The 21,864-nt window shown below is 57.2% G+C and overlaps 2 protein-coding genes across 2 annotated transcripts; one reads left to right on the top strand and one right to left on the bottom strand.

Annotated features, from left to right (window-relative positions):
* The first annotated feature begins 140 nt into the window (after positions 1-140).
* Positions 141-13,271, top strand: MCM7 (minichromosome maintenance complex component 7). Its single transcript, XM_061364075.1, has 15 exons — positions 141-172; positions 586-665; positions 1,241-1,405; positions 2,130-2,254; positions 3,278-3,458; positions 4,438-4,575; positions 5,373-5,522; positions 6,278-6,392; positions 7,420-7,551; positions 8,400-8,483; positions 9,269-9,662; positions 10,571-10,654; positions 10,923-11,103; positions 11,590-11,699; positions 12,707-13,271. Exons 1-15 carry the CDS (start codon positions 142-144, stop codon positions 12,906-12,908), a joined length of 2,172 nt encoding a protein of 723 aa, XP_061220059.1. The 5' UTR covers position 141; the 3' UTR covers positions 12,909-13,271.
* Positions 13,272-14,174: 903 nt separating this feature from the next.
* COPS6 (COP9 signalosome subunit 6) lies at positions 14,175-21,065 on the bottom strand. The gene is made up of 8 exons (XM_061364076.1): positions 20,765-21,065; positions 19,186-19,274; positions 18,485-18,547; positions 18,273-18,320; positions 17,456-17,570; positions 16,368-16,460; positions 15,264-15,364; positions 14,175-14,324 (listed from the first exon to the last, which is right to left on the bottom strand). The coding sequence occupies exons 1-8, from the start codon at positions 21,063-21,065 to the stop codon at positions 14,184-14,186; spliced, it is 951 nt and encodes a 316-aa protein (XP_061220060.1). The 3' UTR covers positions 14,175-14,183.
* Positions 21,066-21,864: the final 799 nt, after the last annotated feature.

Genomic DNA, 21,864 nt, shown 5'->3' with positions numbered 1-21,864 from the left:
GGTCACGTGGTGCGGGCTTTGCGCGCGAAACCGGTCGCGGCAGCGGGAAGAAAGGGAGCGGCGCGCGCGCGGGAAACGGGAGCGGAGCGCGGGAAACGGGAGCGGAGCGCGGGAAACGGTATCGGGACCCCTCCCCCCACAATGGCGCCACTGGATTACGCCGCTGAGAAAGGTGGGAACGGGATAATGGGGGGAGGGGGGGATCCCATTGGTTCCTATGGGATAACCGGGACCGTTCCCATTGGTTCCTATGGGATAACCGGGACCGTTGCCATTGGTTCCTATGGGATAACCGGGACCGTTCCCATTGGTTCCTATGGGATAACCGGGCCCGTTCCCATTGGTTCCTATGGGATAACCGGACCCGTTCCCATTGGTTCCTATGGGATAACCGGACCGTTCCCATTGGTTCCTATGGGATAACCGGGACCGTTCCCATTGGTTCCTATGGGATAACCGGACCGTTCCCATTGGTTCCTATGGGATAACGCCCCGTTCCCATTGGTTCCTATGGGATAACGGCCCCGTTCCCATTGGTTCCTATGGGATAATGCCCTGTTCCCATTGGTTCCCTCGGCCCCATAGAGAAGATCAAGCGATTCCTGGAGGAATTCTACCGGGAAGGCGCCGGTGGAGCCAAGGAGTTCCCGTACCGGGAGCAGATGGTGAGGAGTGGGGGGGGCACCGGGATGGGACCCCAAAATGAACAGGGATTTCCCTAAATCCCAACTTTTCACCCCAAATCCGAACTCTTTTGCCTAAATCCCAACTTTTCACCCCAAATCCCCTCCATATCCCCCCTAAACCCCCTCCATTGCACTTATGGGTCCCTGCCCCACACTTATGGGTCCCTGCCCCACACTTGGGGGTCCCAGCCCCACACTTATGGGTCCCAGCCCCACACTTATGGGTCCCAGCCCCACACTTATGGGTCCCAGCCCCACACTTATGGGTCCCAGCCCCACACTTATGGGTCCCAGCCCCACACTTATGGGTCCCTGCCCCACACTTATGGGTCCCAGCCCCAATCTTACGGGTCCCAGCCCCACACTTGGGGGTCCCAGCCCCACACTTACGGGTCCCAGCCCCACACTTATGGGTCCCAGCCCCACACTTACGGGTCCCAGCCCCACACTTCTGGGTCCCTGCCCCACACTTATGGGTCCCAGCCCCACACTTAGGGGTCTCAGCCCCACACCTGGGGGTCCCAGCCCCACACTTCTGGGTCGCTGCCCCACAGGCGCAGGTCTCGCGCCGGGCGAGCTCCGTGGTGCTGGTGGCCCTGGATGATGTGGCCGAGGCCGAGCCCGCGGTGGCCGAAGCCGCCTGCGAGAACGCCCGGCGCTACCAGAGCCTCTTCCTGGAGGCCGTGGAGGAGCTGCTGCCGCGGTACCGGGGAGAGGAGGTGACCCCCACGGGGACCCCATTGATGACACCCAGTGATACCCATTGACTGCCATTGATAACCATTGATAGCCATTGATACCCATTGACACCCCATTGATAACCATTGATACCCCATTGACTGCCATTGATAACCATTGATACCCCATTGACTGTCATTAATACCCCATTGACTGTCATTAATACCCCATTGACAACCATTGATAGCCATTGACACCCCATTGATAACCATTGGTTCCCATTGATAACCATTGACTGCCATTGATAGCCATTGACACCCCTTGGTACCCATTGATACCCATTGACAGCCATTGACACCCCATTGACTGCCATTGATAACCATTGACACCCATTGATACCCATTGACTGCCATTGATAGCCATTGATAACCATTGACATCCATTGATAAGCATTGATACCCATTGGTACCCATTGATAGCCATTGATGCCAATTGACTGTTATTGATAGTCATTGACACCCCATTGATACTCACTGACACCCATTGGTACCTATTGATAACCATTGACACCCATTGATACCCATTGACATCCATTGGTACCCCTTTGATCTGCCATTGATACCCATTGACACCCATTGATACCCATTGACATCCATTGATACCCATTGATACCCATTGGTACCTATTGATAACCATTGACATCCATTGATACCCATTGACATCCATTGATCCCCATTGACCCCCATTGCCCCCCATTACCCGCAGGTGCCCCCCCGGGACGTGCTGGACGTGTACCTGGAGCACCGGCTCCTGCTGGAGCAACGGGGCCGGGACCGGGGGGAGCCCCAGGACCCCCAGAACCAGTACCCCCCCGAGCTGCTGCGGCGCTTGTGAGCACCCAGAGGGGGCACCCATAGGGGGCACCCATAGGGGGGATCTATAGGGGACCCATAGGGGGGACCCATGGGGGCATCCATAGGGGGATCTATAGGGGGACCCATAGGGGCATCCATAGGGGGGATCCATAGGGGGACCCATAGGGGGGATCCATAGGGGCATCCATAGGGGGATCCATAGGGGGCACCCATAGAGGGGACCCATAGGGGGATCCGTAGGGGGGTCCATAGGGACACCCATAGGGGGGATCCATAATGGGATCCATAGGGGGATCTATAGGGGGACACAGAGGGGAACCCTTTGGTGCCAAATGCTAATCCTCATCTCTTCTCCATCCCCATCCCATTGCCCCCATCCCATTGCTCCATCCATCCCTATTTACCCCCATACCCATCCCCATATCCATCCCTGTATCCGTCCCTATCTCCATCCCTGAATCCACCCCATATCCATCCCCCATATCCATCCCTGTATCCCCCTATCCCTATACCCCCTATATCCCCTATACCCCCCTATATCCCCCTATACCCCCCATATCCCTATACCCCCTATATCCCTATACCCCCTATATCCCCTATACCCCCCTATATCCCCCTATACCCCCCATATCCCTATACCCCCTATATCCCTATACCCCCTATATCCCCTATACCCCCCTATATCCCCCTATACCCCCCATATCCCTATACCCCCTATATCCCTATACCCCCTATATCCCCTATACCCCCCTATATCCCCCTATACCCCCCATATCCCTATACCCCCTATATCCCCCTATACCCCCTATATCCCCTATACCCCCCTATATCCCCCTATACCCCCCATATCCCTATACCCCCTATATCCCTATACCCCCTATATCCCCTATACCCCCCTATATCCCCCTATACCCCCCATATCCCTATACCCCCTATATCCCCTATACCCCCTATATCCCTATACCTCCTATATCCCCATATCCCTATACCCCCTATACCCCCCATACCCCCCCTGTACCCCATCCCCTCCCCCCCCAGCGAGCTCTACTTCCGCCCCCCCTCCTCCCTGCAGCCCTGCCCCATCCGGGCCGCCAGGGCCGGCTCCATCGGGAAGCTCCTGACCCTCAGCGGGGTCGTGACCCGGGTCACGGAGGTGCAGCCCCTGCTGCTGGTGGCCACCTACAGCTGCGACCGCTGCGGGGCCGAGACCTTCCAGCCAGTGAGAGTGCGGGGGGCGGGGCTAGGGAGACCTGCCGGCCAATGAGAGTGCGAGGGGGCGGGGCCATAGAGACATCCCTATGGGGAGGTGCAGCCCCTGCTGCTGGTGGCCACCTACAGCTGCGACCGCTGCGGGGCCGAGACCTTCCAGCCAGTGAGAGCGCGGGGGGCGGGGCTAGGGGGACCTTCCGGCCAATGAGAGTGCGAGGGGGCGGGGCTAGAGAGACATCCCTATAGGGGGGTTATAGAGACCTTCCAGCCAATGAGAGCGCTGGGGTCGGGGCTAGAGAGACATCCCTATAGGGGGGTTATAGAGACCTTCCAGCCAATGAGAGCGCTAGGGGGCGGGGCTATAGAGACCTTCCAGCCAGTGAGCATCCCTATAGAGACAGCCCTATGGGGCATCGCTATGGGGCAGCCCTATAGAGATAGAGCTATGGGGCAGCCCTATAGGGACATCCCTATGGGGCAGCCCTATAGAGATAGAGCTATGGGGTGGACCTATAGAGACATCCCTATGGGGGGGGTGGCGCTGAGACCTACCAGCCTGTGAGCATCCCTATGGGGTGGACCTATAGAGATAGAGCTATGGGGGTATCACTATGGGGGCATCACTATCGGGGTGTCACTATGGGGGTATCCCAATGGGGGTATCACTATGGAGATGCTTCCCTATAGAGATGTCCCTATAGAGATGTCCCAATGGGGGTATCACTATGGGGACGTCACTATGGGGTATCCCTATGTAGCATCCCTATGGGGTATCCCTATGGAGGCATCCCTATGGGGTATCCCTATGTAGCATCCCTATGGGGTATCCCTATGTAGCATCCCTATGGGGTATCCCTATGGAGGCATCCCTATGGGGTATCCCTATGGAGGCATCCCTATGGGGTATCCCTATGTAGCATCCCTATGGGGTATCCCTATGGGTTTACCCCTATGGATCCCTCCCTTATCCCCCCCCTGTGCCCCCCCAGATCCGCTCCCCCTCCTTCACCCCCCTCCTGCTCTGCCCGAGCCGGGTTTGCCGCCAGGAGCGCTCCGGGGGGCGCCTGAGCCTGCAGAGCCGGGGCTCCCGCTTCACCCAGTACCAGGAGCTGCGGGTGCAGGAGCACGTGAGCTATGGGGGGCTATGGGGGGTCTATGGGGGGCCTATGGGGGGCTATGGGGGGGATATGGGGGGTCTATGCGGGGTCTATGGGGGTCTATGGGGGGTCTATGGGGGTCTATGCGGGGTCTATGCGGGGTCTATGGGGGGCTATGGGGATCTAGGGGGGTCTATGTGGGGTCTATGGGGGTCTATGAGGGTCTATGGGGGGTCTATGGGGGTCTATGGGGGTCTATGGGGGTCTATGGGGAGCCGCTTCCATTGAGTGTCAATGGTGCTGGGGAGCGCGGCACGGGTTGGCCGCTAGAGGGCGCCATAGTGCTCTATGGGAGTCTATGGGGGGATATGGGGTGGTTATGGGGCTTGTGGGGGTCTATGGGGGTTCTATGGGGTCTATGGGGGGTCTATGGGGTGGCTATGGGGTTTGGGGGGTTGTGCCCCACATCCAGCCCCATGGAAGGGTTGGTTCAATGGGGGGCAGGTGTGGGTTTGGCTTCATCCCCACCCCATCCCATTGTCCCCATCTCCATGTCCCATCATTCCCCCCTCGCATTGCCTCCCATCCCCCCCTCTGCCCCTTCCCCCCATCCCATTGACCCCCCCTCCCCCATTCCATCCTCCCCCCATCCCCCCCATGTCCCATTGTCTCCCCCATTGCCCCCATCCCATTCTCCCCCATCCCCCCCATGTCCCATCATTGCCCCCTCCCCCCACCCCATCACCCCCCCATCCTATTATCCCCATCCCCCCTCCCCCCCCATACCCCATTAACCCCTCCCCCTCTCTCTCTCCCCTCCCCCCCAGACCGAGCACGTCCCCCCCGGGCACCTCCCCCGCTCCCTGCCCGTGGTCGCCCTGGGCTCCAACGCGCGCCGGGCCCAGCCCGGGGATCACATCCGGGTCACGGGGACCTTCCTGCCCCTGCGGGCGGAGCGCGGCCGACAGGGGGCGCAGGTCAGACACGGGCTCACGGGGTCACGGGGGGGGCGCTGACCTATAGAGACCCTGACCCATAGAGACACTGACCCATAGACACTGACCTATAGACACTGACCTATAGAGACCCTGACCCATAGAGACCCTGACCCATAGAGACACTGACCCATAGAGATACTGCCCTATAGAGACACTGACCTATAAATACCCCATAGACACTGCCCCATAGACACTGCCCCATAGATAACCCATAGACACCCCATAGACACCCCATAGATGACCCATGGACACTCCATAGACACCCCATAGATGACCCATAGACACCCCATAGATGACCCATCGACACCCCATAGACACCCCATAGGTGACCCATGTACACCCCATAGACACCCCATAGATGACCCATAGACACCCCATAGACACTGCCCCATACACACTGCCCCATAGATAACCCATAGACACCCCATAGATGACCCATAGACACCCCATAGATGACCCATAGACCCATAGATGGTCCCCAGTGCTATGTCTGCCCCATAGACACCCCATAGACACTGCCCCATAGTCACTGCCCCATAGATAACCCATAGAAACCCCGTAGACACTGCCCCATAGATAACCCATAGACACCCCATAGATAACCCATGGCCACCCCATACATAGCCCATAGACACCCCATAGATAACCTATAGACACTGCCCCATAGACACCCCATAGATACCCCATGCCCCCCCCCATGGCCCCCGCCCCATAACCCCCTCCCTGCCCCACAGGGGCTGCTCTCCGAGACCTACCTGGAGGCGCACTGCGTGGAGAACGTGAGCAAGAGCGAGGAGGAGGAGCTGAGCGGGGGGGAGCTCAGCGAGGAGGAGCTGCAGCAGCTGGCGGGTGAGGAGGCAGCTGTGGGGCAGACCCATAGCGCTATGGGGCCATCTATGGGGCAGACCCATAGCGCTGGGGAGCATCTATGGGGCAGCCCCACAGCGCTGGGGCCATATATGGGGCAGACACATAGTGCTGGGGCTATATATGGGGCAGACCCATAGCGCTGGGGAACATCTATGGGGCAGACACATACCGCTGGGGTCAGACCCATAGCAGTGGGGACCATCTATGGGGCAGCCCCATAGCTCTGGGGCCATCTATGGGGCAGACACATAGTGCTGGGGCCATATATGGGGCAGACCCATAGCGCTGGGGAATATCTATGGGGCAGCCCCCTAGCACTGGGACCCATCTATAGGGCAGCCCCATAGCACTGGGACCCATCTATGGCAGTCAATGGGAGTCAATGGGCCATCAATGGCAGTCAATGGGGCATCAATGGGCATCAATGGGTGTCAATGGGGCATCAATGGCAGTCAATGGGGCATCAATGGGCGTCTATGGGGCATGAATGGGAGTCAATGGGGCATCAATGGGCATCAATGGCAGTCAATGGACATCAATGGGCGTCAATGGGGCATGAATGGGAGTCAATGGGGCATCAATGGGCATCAATGGGCCATGAATGGGAGTCAGTGGGGCATCAATGGGTGTCAATGGGCCATGAATGGGAGTCAATGGGGCATCAATGGGCATCAATGGCAGTCAATAGACATCAATGGGCGTCAATGGGGCATCAATGGGCATCAATGGCAGTCAATGGACATCAATGGGCGTCAATGGGGCATGAATGGGTGTCAATGGCATCAATGGGCATCAATGGCAGTCAATGGACATCAATGGGCGTCAATGGGCCATGAATGGGAGTCAATGGGCCCTCAATGGGTGTCAATGGGGCATCAATGGGCATCAATGGCAGTCAATGGACATCAATGGGCGTCAGTGGGGCATGAATGGGAGTCAATGGGGCCTCAGTGGGTGTCAATGGGCCATCTATGGGTCAGCCCCATGGCGCTGTGCTGTGGGGCAGGCGAGGACCTGTACGAGCGGCTGGCGGGCTCCATCGCCCCTGAGATCTATGGGCACGAGGACGTGAAGAAGGCGCTGCTGCTGCTGCTGGTGGGGGGCGTGGAGAGGGAGCTGCAGGGGCTGCGCATCCGGGGTGAGCATGGGGGCAATGGGGGGGACTGGGGGATACTGGGGGTAATGGGGGGGGGAATGGGGGGATAATGATGGGATACACTCTGGGGATAATGGAGGGATGATGGGGGGGTAATAGGGGGATACTGGGGTGGTAATGGGATACTGGGGGGGAATGGGGGGGTAATGGGGGGAATGGGAGTATTGGGGATAATGGGGGAATGGGGGGAATGGGGGGATAATGATGGGATAATGGGGGTGATGGGGGATAATGGGGGGATACTGGGATGATGGGTAATGGGGGAACTGGTGGGATAATGGGGGGATACTGGGGGCTAATGGGGGAGTAATGGGGGGATACTGGGGGGTAATGGGGGAGTAATGGGGGGATACTGGGGGGGTGATGGGGGGGTAATGATGTGATAATGGGGGGGGGGGGGGGGTGATGGGGATAATGGGGGGATACTGGGATGGTGGGAGGTAATGGGGATACTGGTGGGATAATGGGGGAGTAATGGGGGGATACTGGGGGAATGGGGAAGAGGGGATACTGGGGGGGTAATGGGGTATAACAATGGCATAATGGGGGGATAATGGTGGGGTAATGGGGGAGAATGATGGGATAATGGGGGGTAATGGGGGGATAATGGGGGTAATGTGGTGATAATGATGGTGTAATGGGGGGGTAATGAAGGGATAATGGGATAATGGGGGAACAATGGGGGGATCATGATGGGGTAATGGGGGGATAATGGGGATGGTTGGGGTACCCATTGGGTTATTATGGGATGCTTGGGGTCCCCATTGGGTTATTATGGGATGCTCGGGGTCCCCATTGGTTATTATGGGATGTCTGACGGGCTCCCATAGGGAACATCAACATCTGCCTCATGGGGGACCCCGGCGTGGCCAAGTCCCAGCTCCTGTCCTACATCGACCGCCTGGCGCCGCGCAGTGAGAGCGGGGGGGACCCCATTGATCCCCATTGACCCCCATTGACCCCCACATCCCCATCCCTGTATCCCTGCATCCCTATAGCCCATCCCTGTATCACCTATCTATATACCTATATCCCATATCCCTGTATCCCTAATATCCCATGTCCCCATCTCCATCCCTATATCCCATACCCCATATCCCCATATGCAATCTCCATCCCTATATTCCTGTATCTCTGTATTCCCATCCCTATATCCCATATCCCTATATCCCGTATCATATATATCCATTTCTATATCCCTATATCCCTATATATCTCCATTCCTATATTCCTATATTGCATTCCTATATTCGTATATATCTATATCCCATATTCTCATCCCTATATCCCTATATCCACCCCATATACCCCATATCCACCCCATATACCCCATATCCACCCCATATATCTCATATCCACCCCATATACCCCATATCCACCCCATATATCCCATATCCACCCCATATATCCCATACCCACCCCATATATCCCATATCCACCCCATATATCCCATATCCACCCCATATACCCCATATCCACCCCATATATCCCATATCCACCCCATATATCCCATACCCACCCCATATATCCCATACCCACCCCATATATCCCATACCCACCTCATATACCCCATATCCACCCCATATATCCCATATCCACCCCATATATCCCATACCCACCCCATATATCCCATATCCACCCCATATACCCCATCCCCATCCCATAATACCCCATCCCCATCCCATAATACCCCCTCCAGGTCACTTCACCACCGGTCGCGGCTCCTCCGGTGCGGGCCTCACCGCTTCCTTAATCCGGGACCCGCACACGGGGTCCTCCACGCTGCTAGGGGGCGCCCTAGTGCTGGCGGACCGCGGCGTGTGCGTCATGGACGAGTTCGAGAAGCTGCGGGCCGGGGAGCGGGTGGCGCTGCACGAAGCCATGGAGCAACAGCGCCTCTCGCTGGCCAAGGCCGGTATCGCAGCCACGCTCAACGCGCGCTGCGCCGTCCTAGCGGCCGCCAACCCGGCCATGGGGCGCTTCGACCCACGGCGCCCCATAGAGCACAACGTGAGGCTGCCCCCGGCCCTGCTGTCCCGCTTCGATTTGTTGTGGTTGATGAGGGATAGGCCCAGGAGGAGTCGGGATTTGAGGTGAGGGGATATGGGGGGGGTAGGGGGGATGGGGGTGGGGCTATGGGGGGTATGGGGCTATGTGGGAGTATGGGGCTATGGGGGGTATGGGGCTATGGGGATGGGGATATGGGGGGTATGGGGCTATGGGGGGGATGGGGCTATGGGGGGTTATGGGGCTATGGGGATGGGGCTATGGAGGGGTTATGGGATGGGGGCTATGGGGATGGGGGTATGGGGATGGGGGCTATGGGGATGGGCTATGGGGATGGGGCTATGGGGGGGGGGCTATGGGGCTATGGGGGGTTATGGGGCTATGGGGGGTATGGGGCTATGGGGATGGGGCTATGGGGATGGGGCTATGGGGATGGGGTCTATGGGGATGGGGTCTATGGGGATGGGGTCTATGGGGATGGGGTCTATGGGGATGGGGTCTATGGGATGGGGTCTATGGGATGGGGTCTATGGGGATGGGGTCTATGGGGATGGGGCTATTGGTATGGGGGCTATGGGGATGGAGGTATGGAGATGGAACAATGGGGATGGAGGTGTGGGGATGGGGCTATGGGGATGTGTGGGGATGGAGCCATAGGGGCTGTGGGGCTGGGAGCAATGGGGATGGAGCTATAGGGAATGGAGCCATAAGGATGTGTGGGGCTGGGAGCTATAGGAGATGTGGGGCTGGGAACCATAGGGATGTGTGGGGCTGGGAGCTATAGGGGATGTGGGGCTGGGAGCCATGGGGATGGAGCTATAGGAGATGGGAACCATAGAGATGTGTGGGGTTGGCAGCTACAGGGGATGTGGGGCTGGGAACCATGGGGTTGGAGCCTGTAGGAGATGTGGGGCTGGTGCCTATGGGCCCCATGGGTGCAATGGGTCCCATTGGTGTCTCTGGGTCCCACTGACGCTATGGGGCTGCCCCACAGCCTCGCCCATCACATCACCTTCGTGCACCGGCACAACCGGGAGCCCCCCGGCGCCTTCCAGCCCCTGGACATGAAGCTCATGAGGTGAGGGCGCACCCCTGGATCCCATTGGATCCCTATGGATCCCTATGGTTCCCTATGGAGCCCTATGTACCCCATCCATCCCTATGTACCCCATCCATCCCTATGGACCCCTATGTACCCCACCCATCCCTATGTACCGCATCCATCCCTATGGATCCCTATGTACCGCATCCATCCCTATGCATCCTTATGTACCGCATCCATCCCTGTATCCCTGGCTCCCATTGGCTGCCGCTGGCTGCCACGGGCTCCCATTGGCTCCCCGCAGGCGGTACCTGGCCCTGTGCAAGCGGCAGCAGCCATTGGTGCCCCCAGCTCTGTCCGAGGTTCTGATTGGTGCTTACGTGGGGCTGCGCAAAGGGGGCGTGGCCGGGGGCGGGGCCAGCCGCGAGACGGGGTTCACCTCGGCCCGGAGCCTCCTGGCGCTGCTGCGGATGGCGACGGCGCTGGTGAGGGCACAGGGGGGGAACATGGGATAACATGGGTCTCTATGGGGTCTCTATGGGGTCTCTATGGGGTCTCTCTCTATGGGGTCTCTATTGGGTTTCTATGGGTCTCTATGGGTCTCTATGGGGTCTCTATGGGTCTCTATGGGTCTCTCTCTATGGGGTCTCTATTGGGTTTCTATGGGTCTCTATGGGTCTCTATGGGGTCTCTATGGGTCTCTATGGGTCCCTATGGGTCCCTATGGGTCTCTATGGGGTTTCTATGGGTCCCTATGGGTCTCTATGGGTCTCTATGGGGTCTCTATGGGTCTCTATGGGTCTCTGTGGGGTCTCTATGGGGTCTCTATGGGTCTCTATGGGGTCTCTATGGGGTCTCTATGGGTCTCTATGGGTCTCTATGGGTCTCTATGGGGTCTCTATGGGTCTCTATGGGTCCCTATGGGGTCTCTATGTCTCTCTATGTGTCTCTATGGGGTCTCTATGGGGCAGGCCCGGCTGCGCCTCGGGACTGTGGTGGAGCGCGAGGACGTGGCCGAGGCCCTGCGGCTGCTGGAGATGAGCCGGGAATCACTGGAGCCGGAGCAGGAGCCCTCGGCACGGTCAGGCCCATTGAGCCCTATGGGGCCCATTCATCCCTATGGGCGCCATTCATCCCTATGGGCGCCATTCATCCCTATGGGCGTCATTCATCCCTATGGGCCCCATTCATCCCTATGGGCCCCATTCATCCCTACGGGCCCCATTCATCCCTATGGGCGCCATTCATCCCTACGGGCGCCATTCATCCCTAGGAGCGCCATTCATCCCTATGGGCTCCATTCATCCCTATGAGCGCCATTCATCCCTATGGGCTCCATTCATCCCTATGAGCGCCATTCATCCCTATGGGCTCCATTCATCCCTATGAGCGCCATTCATCCCTATGGGCTCCATTCATCCCTATGAGCGCCATTCATCCCTATGGGCACCATTCATCCCTATGGGCGTCATTCATCCCTATGGGCCCCATTCATCCCTATGGGCGCCATTCATCCCTATGGGCGCCATTCATCCCTATGGGCGCCATTCATCCCTATGAGCGCCATTCATCCCTATGGGCGCCATTCATCCCTATGGGCGCCATTCATCAGTATGAGCGCCATTCATCCCTATGGGCGCCATTCATCCCTATGAGCGCCATTCATCCCTATGGGCGCCATTCATCCCTATGGGCGCCATTCATCCCTATGAGCCCCATTCATCCCTATTGACCCCATTGATCCCTATGGGCCCCATTCATCCCTATGGACCCCATTCATCCCTATTGACCCCACTGATCCCCGTTGGTCCCTATGGGCCCCATTGACACCCCCCCTACATATCCCTATGGACCCCCCATGCATCCCTATGAGATCCCCATATCCCCCTATACCTTCCCATAACCCCCCCATAACCTCCCATTACCCCCATATCCCCACCCATAACCCCCCATTACCCCCCCATTACCCCCATAACCCCCATTACCCCCCATAACCCCCCATTACCCCCCCATAACCCCCCATTACCCCCCATAACCCCCCATTACCCCCCATAACCCCCCATTACCCCCTCTATCTGCCCCCCACAGGCCCCAGCGCCCCTCGGACGCCATCTTGGCGGCGCTGCGGGAGCTGGGGGGCGGCCGTGGGGCTGTGCCCTATAGCGAGGCCCTGGAGCGCTGCGTGGCCAAAGGCTTCACCCCAGCCCAGGTGCGGGAGGCGCTGGACGAGTACGAGGAGCTCAACGTGGTGCAGGTCAACGCCGCCCGCACCCGCGTCACCTTCGTCTGAGCTATGGGGCGGCCCCACACATCTATGGGGCAGCCCCACATATCTATGGGGCAGGGCTAGAGATCCATGGGGCAGACCCACACATCTATGGGGCAGCCCCACATATCTATGGGGCAGGGCTAGAGATCCATGGGGCAGACCCACACATCTATGGGGCAGCCCCACATATCTATGGGGCAGGGCTAGAGATCCATGGGGCTGCCCCACACATCTATGGGGCAGCCCCACATATCTATGGGGCAGGGCTAGAGATCCATGGGGCAGACCCACACATCTATGGGGCAGCCCCACATATCTATGGGGCAGGGCTAGAGATCCATGGGGCAGACCCACACATCTATGGGGCAGCCCCACATATCTATGGGGCAGGGCCTGTAGAGCTATGGGGCAGGCCCACACGTCTATGGAGCAGGGGTAGAGATTCATGGGGCGGGGATATACATCTATGGGGTAGACCCACACATCTATGGGACAGGGCTAGAGATCCATGGGGCAGGGGCTATGAATCTATGGGGCAGGGCTATACATCTGTGGGGCACACCCACATTTCTATGGGGCAGTGCTAGAGAGCTATAGGGTAGGCATATAGATGTATAGGGCAGGCTTATAAATGTGTGGGGCAGGCCATAGATGTGTGGGGCAGACCTACAGAGCTATGGGGCAGCCCCATGGATGTGTTTTAGCAATAAAGTGCTGGTTTGGAGCCGTTTTGCCTGCCCTTAATACCCCATTTATCCCCCCCATAGCCCTTTAATACCCCAGGGACCCCTTTAGGGCCCCATTGACCCCTTTAGGGCCCCACTGACCCCTTTAGGGCCCCATGGACCCCTTTAGGACCCCATGGACCCCTTTAGGGCCCCATTGACCCCCCCACAACCACTTCTCAAAGCCATTTTTATTGCCCCTGGCAAAGCTGAGGGCAGCCCCCCGGGAACCCCATTGAAGACCCCATTGAGACCCCATTGAAGACCCCACTAAAGACCCCATTGAGTCCTCATTGACGACCCCCATTGAAGACCCCACTGAGTCCCCATTGAAGACCCCATTGAAGACCCCATTGAGCTCCCACTGAAAACCCCATTGAAGACCTTTATTGAGGATGCTCCCATTGAGGATGCCCCCATTGAAGACCCCATTGAGCCCCCATTGAGTCCCCATTGAAGACCCCGTTGAGTCCCCATTGATGTCTTTTATTGAGGATGCCCCCAATGAAGACCCCATTGAGTCCCCATTGACCCTCCCCATAGACCCCCCCATTGCCCCCCATTCCCCCCCCTAGAAGAAGAGCCCCCTCATGCGCCGGCCCAGTCCCTGCCGGTCATAGAGGACGTTGAACTTGTTCACAAACTGGTTCATGGTGTTGCAGGCCTTGGTCAGGGTGCCCAGGTAGGCCATGAGCCCCACATCGTTGCATTGCTATGGGGCGGACACAAGGGGGAGCCAGTGAGAACCCCCCATTGAAATGAATGGGACATGAGCCCCCATTGAAATGAATGGGACAAACCCCCTCCCATTGAAATGAATGGGACATGAGCCCCACATCGTTGCATTGCTATGGGGCGGACACAAGGGGGAGCCAGTGAGAACCCCCCATTGGAATGAATGGGACAAACCCATTAATGGGACAAACCCCCTCCCATTGAAATGAATGGGACATGAGCGCCACATCGTTGCATTGCTACGGAGTGGACACAAGGGGGAGCCAGTGAGAACCCCCCATTGAAATGAATGGGACATGAGCGCCTCCATTGAAATGAATGGGACAACCCCCCCCCCATTGAAATGAATGGGACATGAGCGCCACATAGTTGCATTGCTATGGGGCGGACACAAGGGGGAGCCAGTGAGAACCCCCCATTGATATGAATGGGACATGAGCGCCCCCATTGAAATGAATGGGCCATGAGGCCCCCATTGAAATGAATGGGACAACCCCCCCCCCATTGGGATGGAAAGGTCCCTATATTGGAATGGAACAGTCCACGACATCCTGTAGGGGTCTATGGGGATCTATAGGGGTCTATGGGGGGTCTATGGGAATCTATGGGTCTCTATGGGTCTCTATGTGACTCTATGTGTTCTCTATGGGTCTCTATGGGGTCTCTATGGGGCTCTATGGCTCTCTATGGGGTTTCTATGGGTCCCTATGGGGTCCCTATGGGGTCTCTATGTGTCTGTATGGGTCTCTATGTGTCTCTATGTGTCTCTATGGGGTCTCTATGTGTCTCTGTGTCCCTATGGGTCTCTATGGGTCTCTATGGGTCCCTATGGGTCCCTATGGGGTTTCTATGGGTCCCTATGGGGTTTCTATGGGTCCCTATGGGGTTTCTATGGGTCCCTATGGGTCTCACTCACATCATAGAAGTCGGTCTTGAACTTGTCGGTGCTGAGCACGGGCAGGCAGTGGCAGAGGGCGCAGGCCTCGCGCAGGAGCTCGTGGTTGAAGGGGAGAGCCCCTGTGGGGAGAGCAGCGGCCATGGGGATCAATGGGGAGCCATAGGGATCCATGGGGATCAATGGGGATCCATGGGGATCCATAGGGATCCATGGGGAGCCATAGGGATGGGTCCATGGGCATCCATGGGGATTGCATTGGGATCCATGGGGTTGGTTCCATAGGGCTTGCATAAAGATGCTCCCATGGGGACGTTGCCATGGTACCGTTGCCATGGTACCGTTGCCATGGGGCTGTTGCTATGGGGGTGCTGCCATGGTGCCGTTGCCATGGGGATGCTCCCATAGGGATGCTCCCATAGGGACGCTCCCATACGGCTGTTGCCATGGTGCCGTTGCTATGGTGCCGTTGCCATGGTACCGTTGCCATGGGGCTGTTGCTATGGGGGTGCTGCCACGGTGCCATTGCCATGGGGATGCTCCCATAGCGATGCTCCCATAGGGATGCTCCCATAGGGACGCTCCCATAGGACCGTTACCATGGTGCCGTTGCTATGGTGCCGTTGCCATGGGGACGCTCCCATAGGACCGTTACCATGGTGCCGTTGCTACGGTGCCGTTGCCATTTGGATGCTCCCATAGCGATGCTCCCATAGGGATGATCCCATAGGGATGCTCCCATAGAACCGTTACCATGGTGCCGTTGCTATGGTGCCGTTGCCATGGGGATGCTCCCATAGGGATGCTCCCATAGGGATGCTCCCATAGAACCGTTACCATGGTGCCGTTGCTATGGTGCCGTTACCACAGTGCCGTTGCCATGGAGCTGTTGCCATGGTACCGTTGCTATGGTACCGTTGCCATGGGGATGCTCCCATAGGGATGCTCCCATAGGACCGTTGCCATGGAGCTGTTGCCATGGTGCCGTTGCTATGGTGCCGTTGCTATGGTGCCGTTGCCATGGGGATGCTCCCATAGGGATGCTCCCATAGGGATGCTCCCATAGGACCGTTACCATGGTGCCGTTGCTATGGTACCGTTGCCATGGCGCCGGGGGGCACTCACCGGCCTCGGCCGCCCGCACGTACTCGAGGATGAGGCGCACGCGGCTGTGGAGCATCTTGATGGCGCTGTGCTGGGCTATGAGGTGCTCGGCCACTGGGGACCAGAGAGACCCATAGGGACACATAGAGAACCATAGGGACCCATAGAGAACCATAGGGACCCATAGAGACCCATAGGGACCCATAGAGACACATAGAGACACATAGAGAACATAGAGCCCATAGCCCATACATCCCATAGATCCCATAGCCCATACCCTATATCCCATATCCCTACATCCCACTACCCCTATATCCCATATCCACCCTTATATTCCTATATCCACCCCTATATCCCATATCCACCCCATATATCCCATATCCATCCATATATCCCATATCCACCCCATATACCCCATATCCACCCCATATATCCCATATCCACCCCATATATCCCATATCCACCCCATATACCCCATATCCACCCCATATATCCCATACCCACCCCATATATACCATATCCACCCCATATACCCCATATCCACCCCATATATCCCATATCCACCCCATATATCCCATCTCCACCCCATATATCCCATCTCCACCCCATATATCCCATATCCACCCCATATATCCCATATCCACCCCATATATCCCATATCCACCCCATATATCCCATCTCCACCCCATATATCCCATCTCCCCCACATATCCCATATCCACCCCATATATCCCATATCCACCCCATATATCCCATATCCACCCCATATATCCCATATCCACCCCATATATCCCATATCCACCCCATATATCCCATATCCACCCCATATATCCCATATCCACCCCATATATCCCATATCCACCCCATATATCCCATACCCACCCCATATATCCCATATCCACCCCATATATCCCATATCCACCCCATATACCCCATATCCACCCCATATATCCCATACCCACCCCATATATCCCATATCCACCCCATATACCCCATACCCACCCCATATATCCCATATCCACCCCATATATCCCATACCCACCCCATATATCCCATATCCCCCCCATATATCCCATCTCCCCCCCCTATATCCCATCCCCATCCCCCACCGGTGCTGCTTTCCCCGCCCCCTGTCGCCGTCATCCGGGCCACGTGATCCACGCCGATTCGCTCCGCCTCCTCCGTGGCCAGGGTATAGGGCAGCTCCGCGAACAGCATCGTCGCCTATGGGGCAGCCCCATAGAGACCCTATGGGGGGGGCCCTACCCCATAACCCCCCCTATAGACCCCATAGACCTCCCCATAGACCCCTATGCTCCCCATAACACCCAACGGGCCCCCCAAGCGCGAAGGAACGCATTGAACCCCCCCCTCTATGGCACACGTGGACTCACCCGGGCACCCCCCATAGCCCACAATGGACTCGTCCACCCCATTGAGCCCCATTTACACCCATTCCAGACCCATTTTTACCCCCCCAGCCCCATATTTGCCCCCCCAGACCCACTTTTACCCCCCCAGACCCATATTTGCCCCCCCAAACTAATTTTTGTCACCCCCGGACCCATTTAACCCCCCCCATAGCCCACAATGGACTCGCCCACCCCATTTATACCCCATAGAGCCCCATTTACACCCATTCCAGACCCATCTTTACCCCCCCAGACCCATATTTGCCCCCTTCAGCCCCATTTCCACCCCCTATAGACCCCCCAGCCCCATTTCCCACCCTTTTAACCCCATTCCACCACAGATCCCCCAGCCCCATTTCCCCCTAGCCCCATTTCCCCCCTTTTTTGCCCCATTTCCCCCCTTTTTGCCCCATTTCCCCCCTTTTAGCCCCATTTCCCCTTTAACCCCATTTCCCCCCCTTTTAACCCCATTTCCCCCCCCCATAGCCCCCCCAGCCCCATAGACCCCCATTACCTCCCCATTGATGATATCAATGACGGACTCAAACACGCTCACAGGCAGCTGAATAGGGGGGGGCAATAGAGATCATTATGGGGGGGTCCTCCCATAGAATATGGGGTTCCCCTATAGAATATGTGGGTCCCCCTATAGAATGTGGGGTTCCCCTATAGAATAAGGGGGGGTCCCCCTATAGAATGTGGGGGTCCCCCCCCTCCATCACTCACATCCGTGTGCTTGGTCATGGGGTTCAGCTTCAGGAAGAGGGGGCTCTCGATGATCTCACACACCTATAGGGTACATGGGGGGGTAAAGGGGGGGTACCCCTATAATGGGGTGGGGGGGTACCCCTATAATGGGGTGGGGAGTACCCCTATAATGGGATGAGGGGTACCCCTGTAATGTGATGGGAGAGACCAGTATAATGGGGGGTACCCCTATAATGGGGTGAGGACTACCCCTATAATGGGATGGGGGTACCCATATAATGGGATGGGGGGTAACCCGTATAATGGGATGGGGTTAACCACTATAATGGGATGGGCACCCCTATAAAGGGGAGGTACCCGTATAATGGGATTACCCCTATAATGGGGATGGGGGGTACACCTACAATGAGGATGGGGATACCCCTATAATGGGGGTACCTCTATAATGGGGATAGCAGTACATCTATAATGTGGAGGGGGGTACCCCTATAAACGGATGGGGATACCCCTATAATGGGGGTACCCCTATAATGGGGATAGCAATACATCTATAATGTGGAGGGGGGTACCCCTATAAACGGATGGGGGTACCCCTATACTGGGGGTACCCCTATAATGGGGATGGGGATACCACTATAATGGGGGGTACCCCTATAATGAGATGAGGGGTACCCCTATAATGGGGACAGGGGTACCCCTATAATGGGGGGGTCACTGGCCTGCTTGTGCACGTGGATGTCGGCGGGCTCGGGGGGCCCCCCCGTCGTGTACCAGCCCAGGAACTCCAGCTCCTTGAAGACCTGCTTGACTGGGGGCACAGGGGCGTCAGGCCAGCCCCATAGACCCCATAGACACCTATAGACCCCATAGACCCCATAGACACCTATGGACCCCATAAGCCCCCTATACCCCCTCTATACCCCCCTACACCCCCATATATCCCCCCTACACCCCCCTTTAATCCCCCTATAACCCTCTAACATCCCCCCCTACACCCCCCATAACCCCCTGTACCTCCCATAACTCCCCTATACCCCCCCATAACTCCCCTATATCCCCCCTACACCCCCCTATACCACCCATGACCCCCCTATACCTCCCATAACCCCCCTATACCCCCCCATAACTCCCCTATATCCCCCCTACACCCCCCTATACCACCCATGACCCCCCTATACCACCTCTATACCCCCCTACACCCCTATACCCCCTCTATAACACCTCTATACCCCCCTATATCCCCCTTACACCCCCCCATAACCCCCCTATACCCCCTCTGGCAGGCGCTATGTGCCCCTATGTGTCCCTATGGGTCTCTATGGGGTCTCTATGGGTCCCTATGTGTCCCTATGGGTCTCTATGGGGTCTCTATGGGGTCCCTATGTGTCTCTATGGCGTTTTTATGGTTCCCTTTGGGGTCTCTAGGTGTCTCCATGTGTCTCTATGGGGTCTCTATGTGTCTCTATGGGGTCCCTATGGGGTCTCTATGGGTCTCTATGGGGTCTCTATGGGTCCCTATGGGGTTACAGCAGGCTCCAGGCAGGGCGTTGCTGCGCGTCCACCAGGGGGCGCCATAGTGCCGCAGTGCAGTGGGGTCAGCCGAGGCCACGCTCCCTCGGCCCTGTGCATCCCTATGGGTCTCTATGGGGCTCAATGGGTCCCTATGGGGCTCAATGGGTCCCTATGGGGCTCAATGGGTCCCTATGGGGCTCACACTGCTCCTCCTTGGTGTAATAGTACTCCTTGTTGTGTCTCTATGGGTCCCTATGGGTCTCTATGGGTCCCTATGGGTCCCTATGGGGCTCACACTGCTCCTCCTTGGTGTAATAGTACTCCTTGTTGTGTCCCTATGGGTCTCTATGGGTCCCTATGGGTCCCTATGGGTCTCTATGGGGCTCACACTGCTCCTCCTTGGTGTAATAGTACTCCTTGTTGTGTCCCTATGGGTCTCTATGGGTCTCTATGGGTCCCTATGGGTCTCTATGGGGCTCACACTGCTCCTCCTTGGTGTAATAGTACTCCTTGTTGTGTCCCTATGGGTCTCTATGGGTCTCTATGGGTCCCTATGGGTCTCTATGGGTCCCTATGTGTCCCTATGGGTCTCTATGGGTCCCTATGGGTCCCTATGGGTCTCTATGGGGCTCACACTGCTCCTCCTTGGTGTAATAGTACTCCTTGTGTGTCCCTATGGGTTCCTATGGGTCTCTATGGGTCTCTATGGGTCCCTATGGGTCTCTATGGGTCTCTATGGGTCTCTATGGGTCCCTATGGGTCTCTATGGGTCTCTATGGGGCTCACACTGCTCCTCCTTGGTGTAATAGTACTCCTTGTCGATGAGGACGTGGCCGTCGACGCCGTGCGCCAGGAGCTCGAAGGAGTTCATGACCTCGATGCTGCGGCCCTCCTGGCGGCCAATCAGGGCGCCGATTACTGCCGGGTCAACACGGGGGGGGAGACAGGGGGTGATATAGGGGATATAGGGGGATATAGGGGGATATAGGGGGATATAGGGGGATATAGGGGAGATATAGGGGGATAAGGGGGATATAGGGGGATATAGGGGGATATAGGGGGATATAGGGGGATATAGGGGGTCCATAGGGGGATATAGGGGGTATATAGGGGGATATAGGGGTACATAGGGGGATATAGGGGGTACGTAGGGGGATATAGGGGATATAGGGGGATATAGGGGGATATAGGGGGATATAGGGGGATATAGGGGGATATAGGGGGATATAGGGGGATATAGGGGGATATAGGGGGAGATAGGGGGATATAGGGGGATATAGGGGGATATAGGGGGATAGGGGAGATAGGGAAGGGAGATAGGGATAGAGGGATATAGGGGGATATAGGGGGATATAGGGGGATATAGGGGAGATATAGGGGGATATAGGGGGAGATAGGGGGATATAGGGGGATATAGGGGGATATAGGGGGATATAGAGGCAATAGAGGGCTATGGGGGGGATATAGGGGCAATACGGGGGATATGGGAGCCTATAGGGGGCAATAGGGGGGATATAGGGGGCTTATGGGGGAATATGGGGATGGAGGAGTGATAGGGGGCTATAGGGGGGATATAGGGGGCAATAGGGGGCTATAGGGGATATAGGGGCGATAGGGGGGATATGGGAGGCTATAGGGGGTGATAGGGGGTCTATAGGGGGGATATAGGGGCGATAGGGAGGATATAGGGTACGATACGGGGGACATAGGGTGATATAGGGGGCAATAGGGGGGATATGGGTTGATACAGGGGGCAATAGAGTGGATATAAGGTGAGATAAGGGGTGATAGGAGGGATATAGGCGGCTATGGGGGGGATACAGGGGATATAGGGGGGGATAGGGGGCTACGGAATGATAGGAGGCGATAGGTCTCATTTTAAACGT

The sequence above is a fragment of the Neopsephotus bourkii genome, unplaced genomic scaffold (assembly GCF_033783945.1).
Source record: "Neopsephotus bourkii isolate Nb327-2 ecotype Australia unplaced genomic scaffold, CSIRO-AGI_Nbou_v1 NB_1186, whole genome shotgun sequence".
Taxonomy (NCBI): Eukaryota; Metazoa; Chordata; class Aves; order Psittaciformes; family Psittacidae; genus Neopsephotus; species Neopsephotus bourkii.
Note: the sequence above shows the minus strand (reverse complement) of the source record. Positions and strands in the feature narration are given on the sequence as shown.

What these genes read in the sequence shown, in the direction of transcription:
- COPS6 (XM_061364076.1), bottom strand. Translation starts at nt 21,065, where the DNA reads ATGGACCCCCTATATCCCCCTATATCCCCCTATATCCCCCTATATCCC. An exon ending in TTACACCAAGGAGGAGCAGT is followed by an intron (nt 19,275 to 20,764) that starts GTGAGCCCCATA and finishes CTGTGCCCCCAG; the next exon opens with TCAAGCAGGTCTTCAAGGAG. An exon ending in CGTGCGGGCGGCCGAGGCCG is followed by an intron (nt 15,365 to 16,367) that starts GTGAGTGCCCCC and finishes CTCTCCCCACAG; the next exon opens with GGGCTCTCCCCTTCAACCAC.
- MCM7 (XM_061364075.1), top strand. Translation starts at nt 142, where the DNA reads ATGGCGCCACTGGATTACGCCGCTGAGAAAG. An exon ending in GGATTACGCCGCTGAGAAAG is followed by an intron (nt 173 to 585) that starts GTGGGAACGGGA and finishes TCGGCCCCATAG; the next exon opens with AGAAGATCAAGCGATTCCTG. An exon ending in GGGCCGAGACCTTCCAGCCA is followed by an intron (nt 3,459 to 4,437) that starts GTGAGAGTGCGG and finishes GTGCCCCCCCAG; the next exon opens with ATCCGCTCCCCCTCCTTCAC.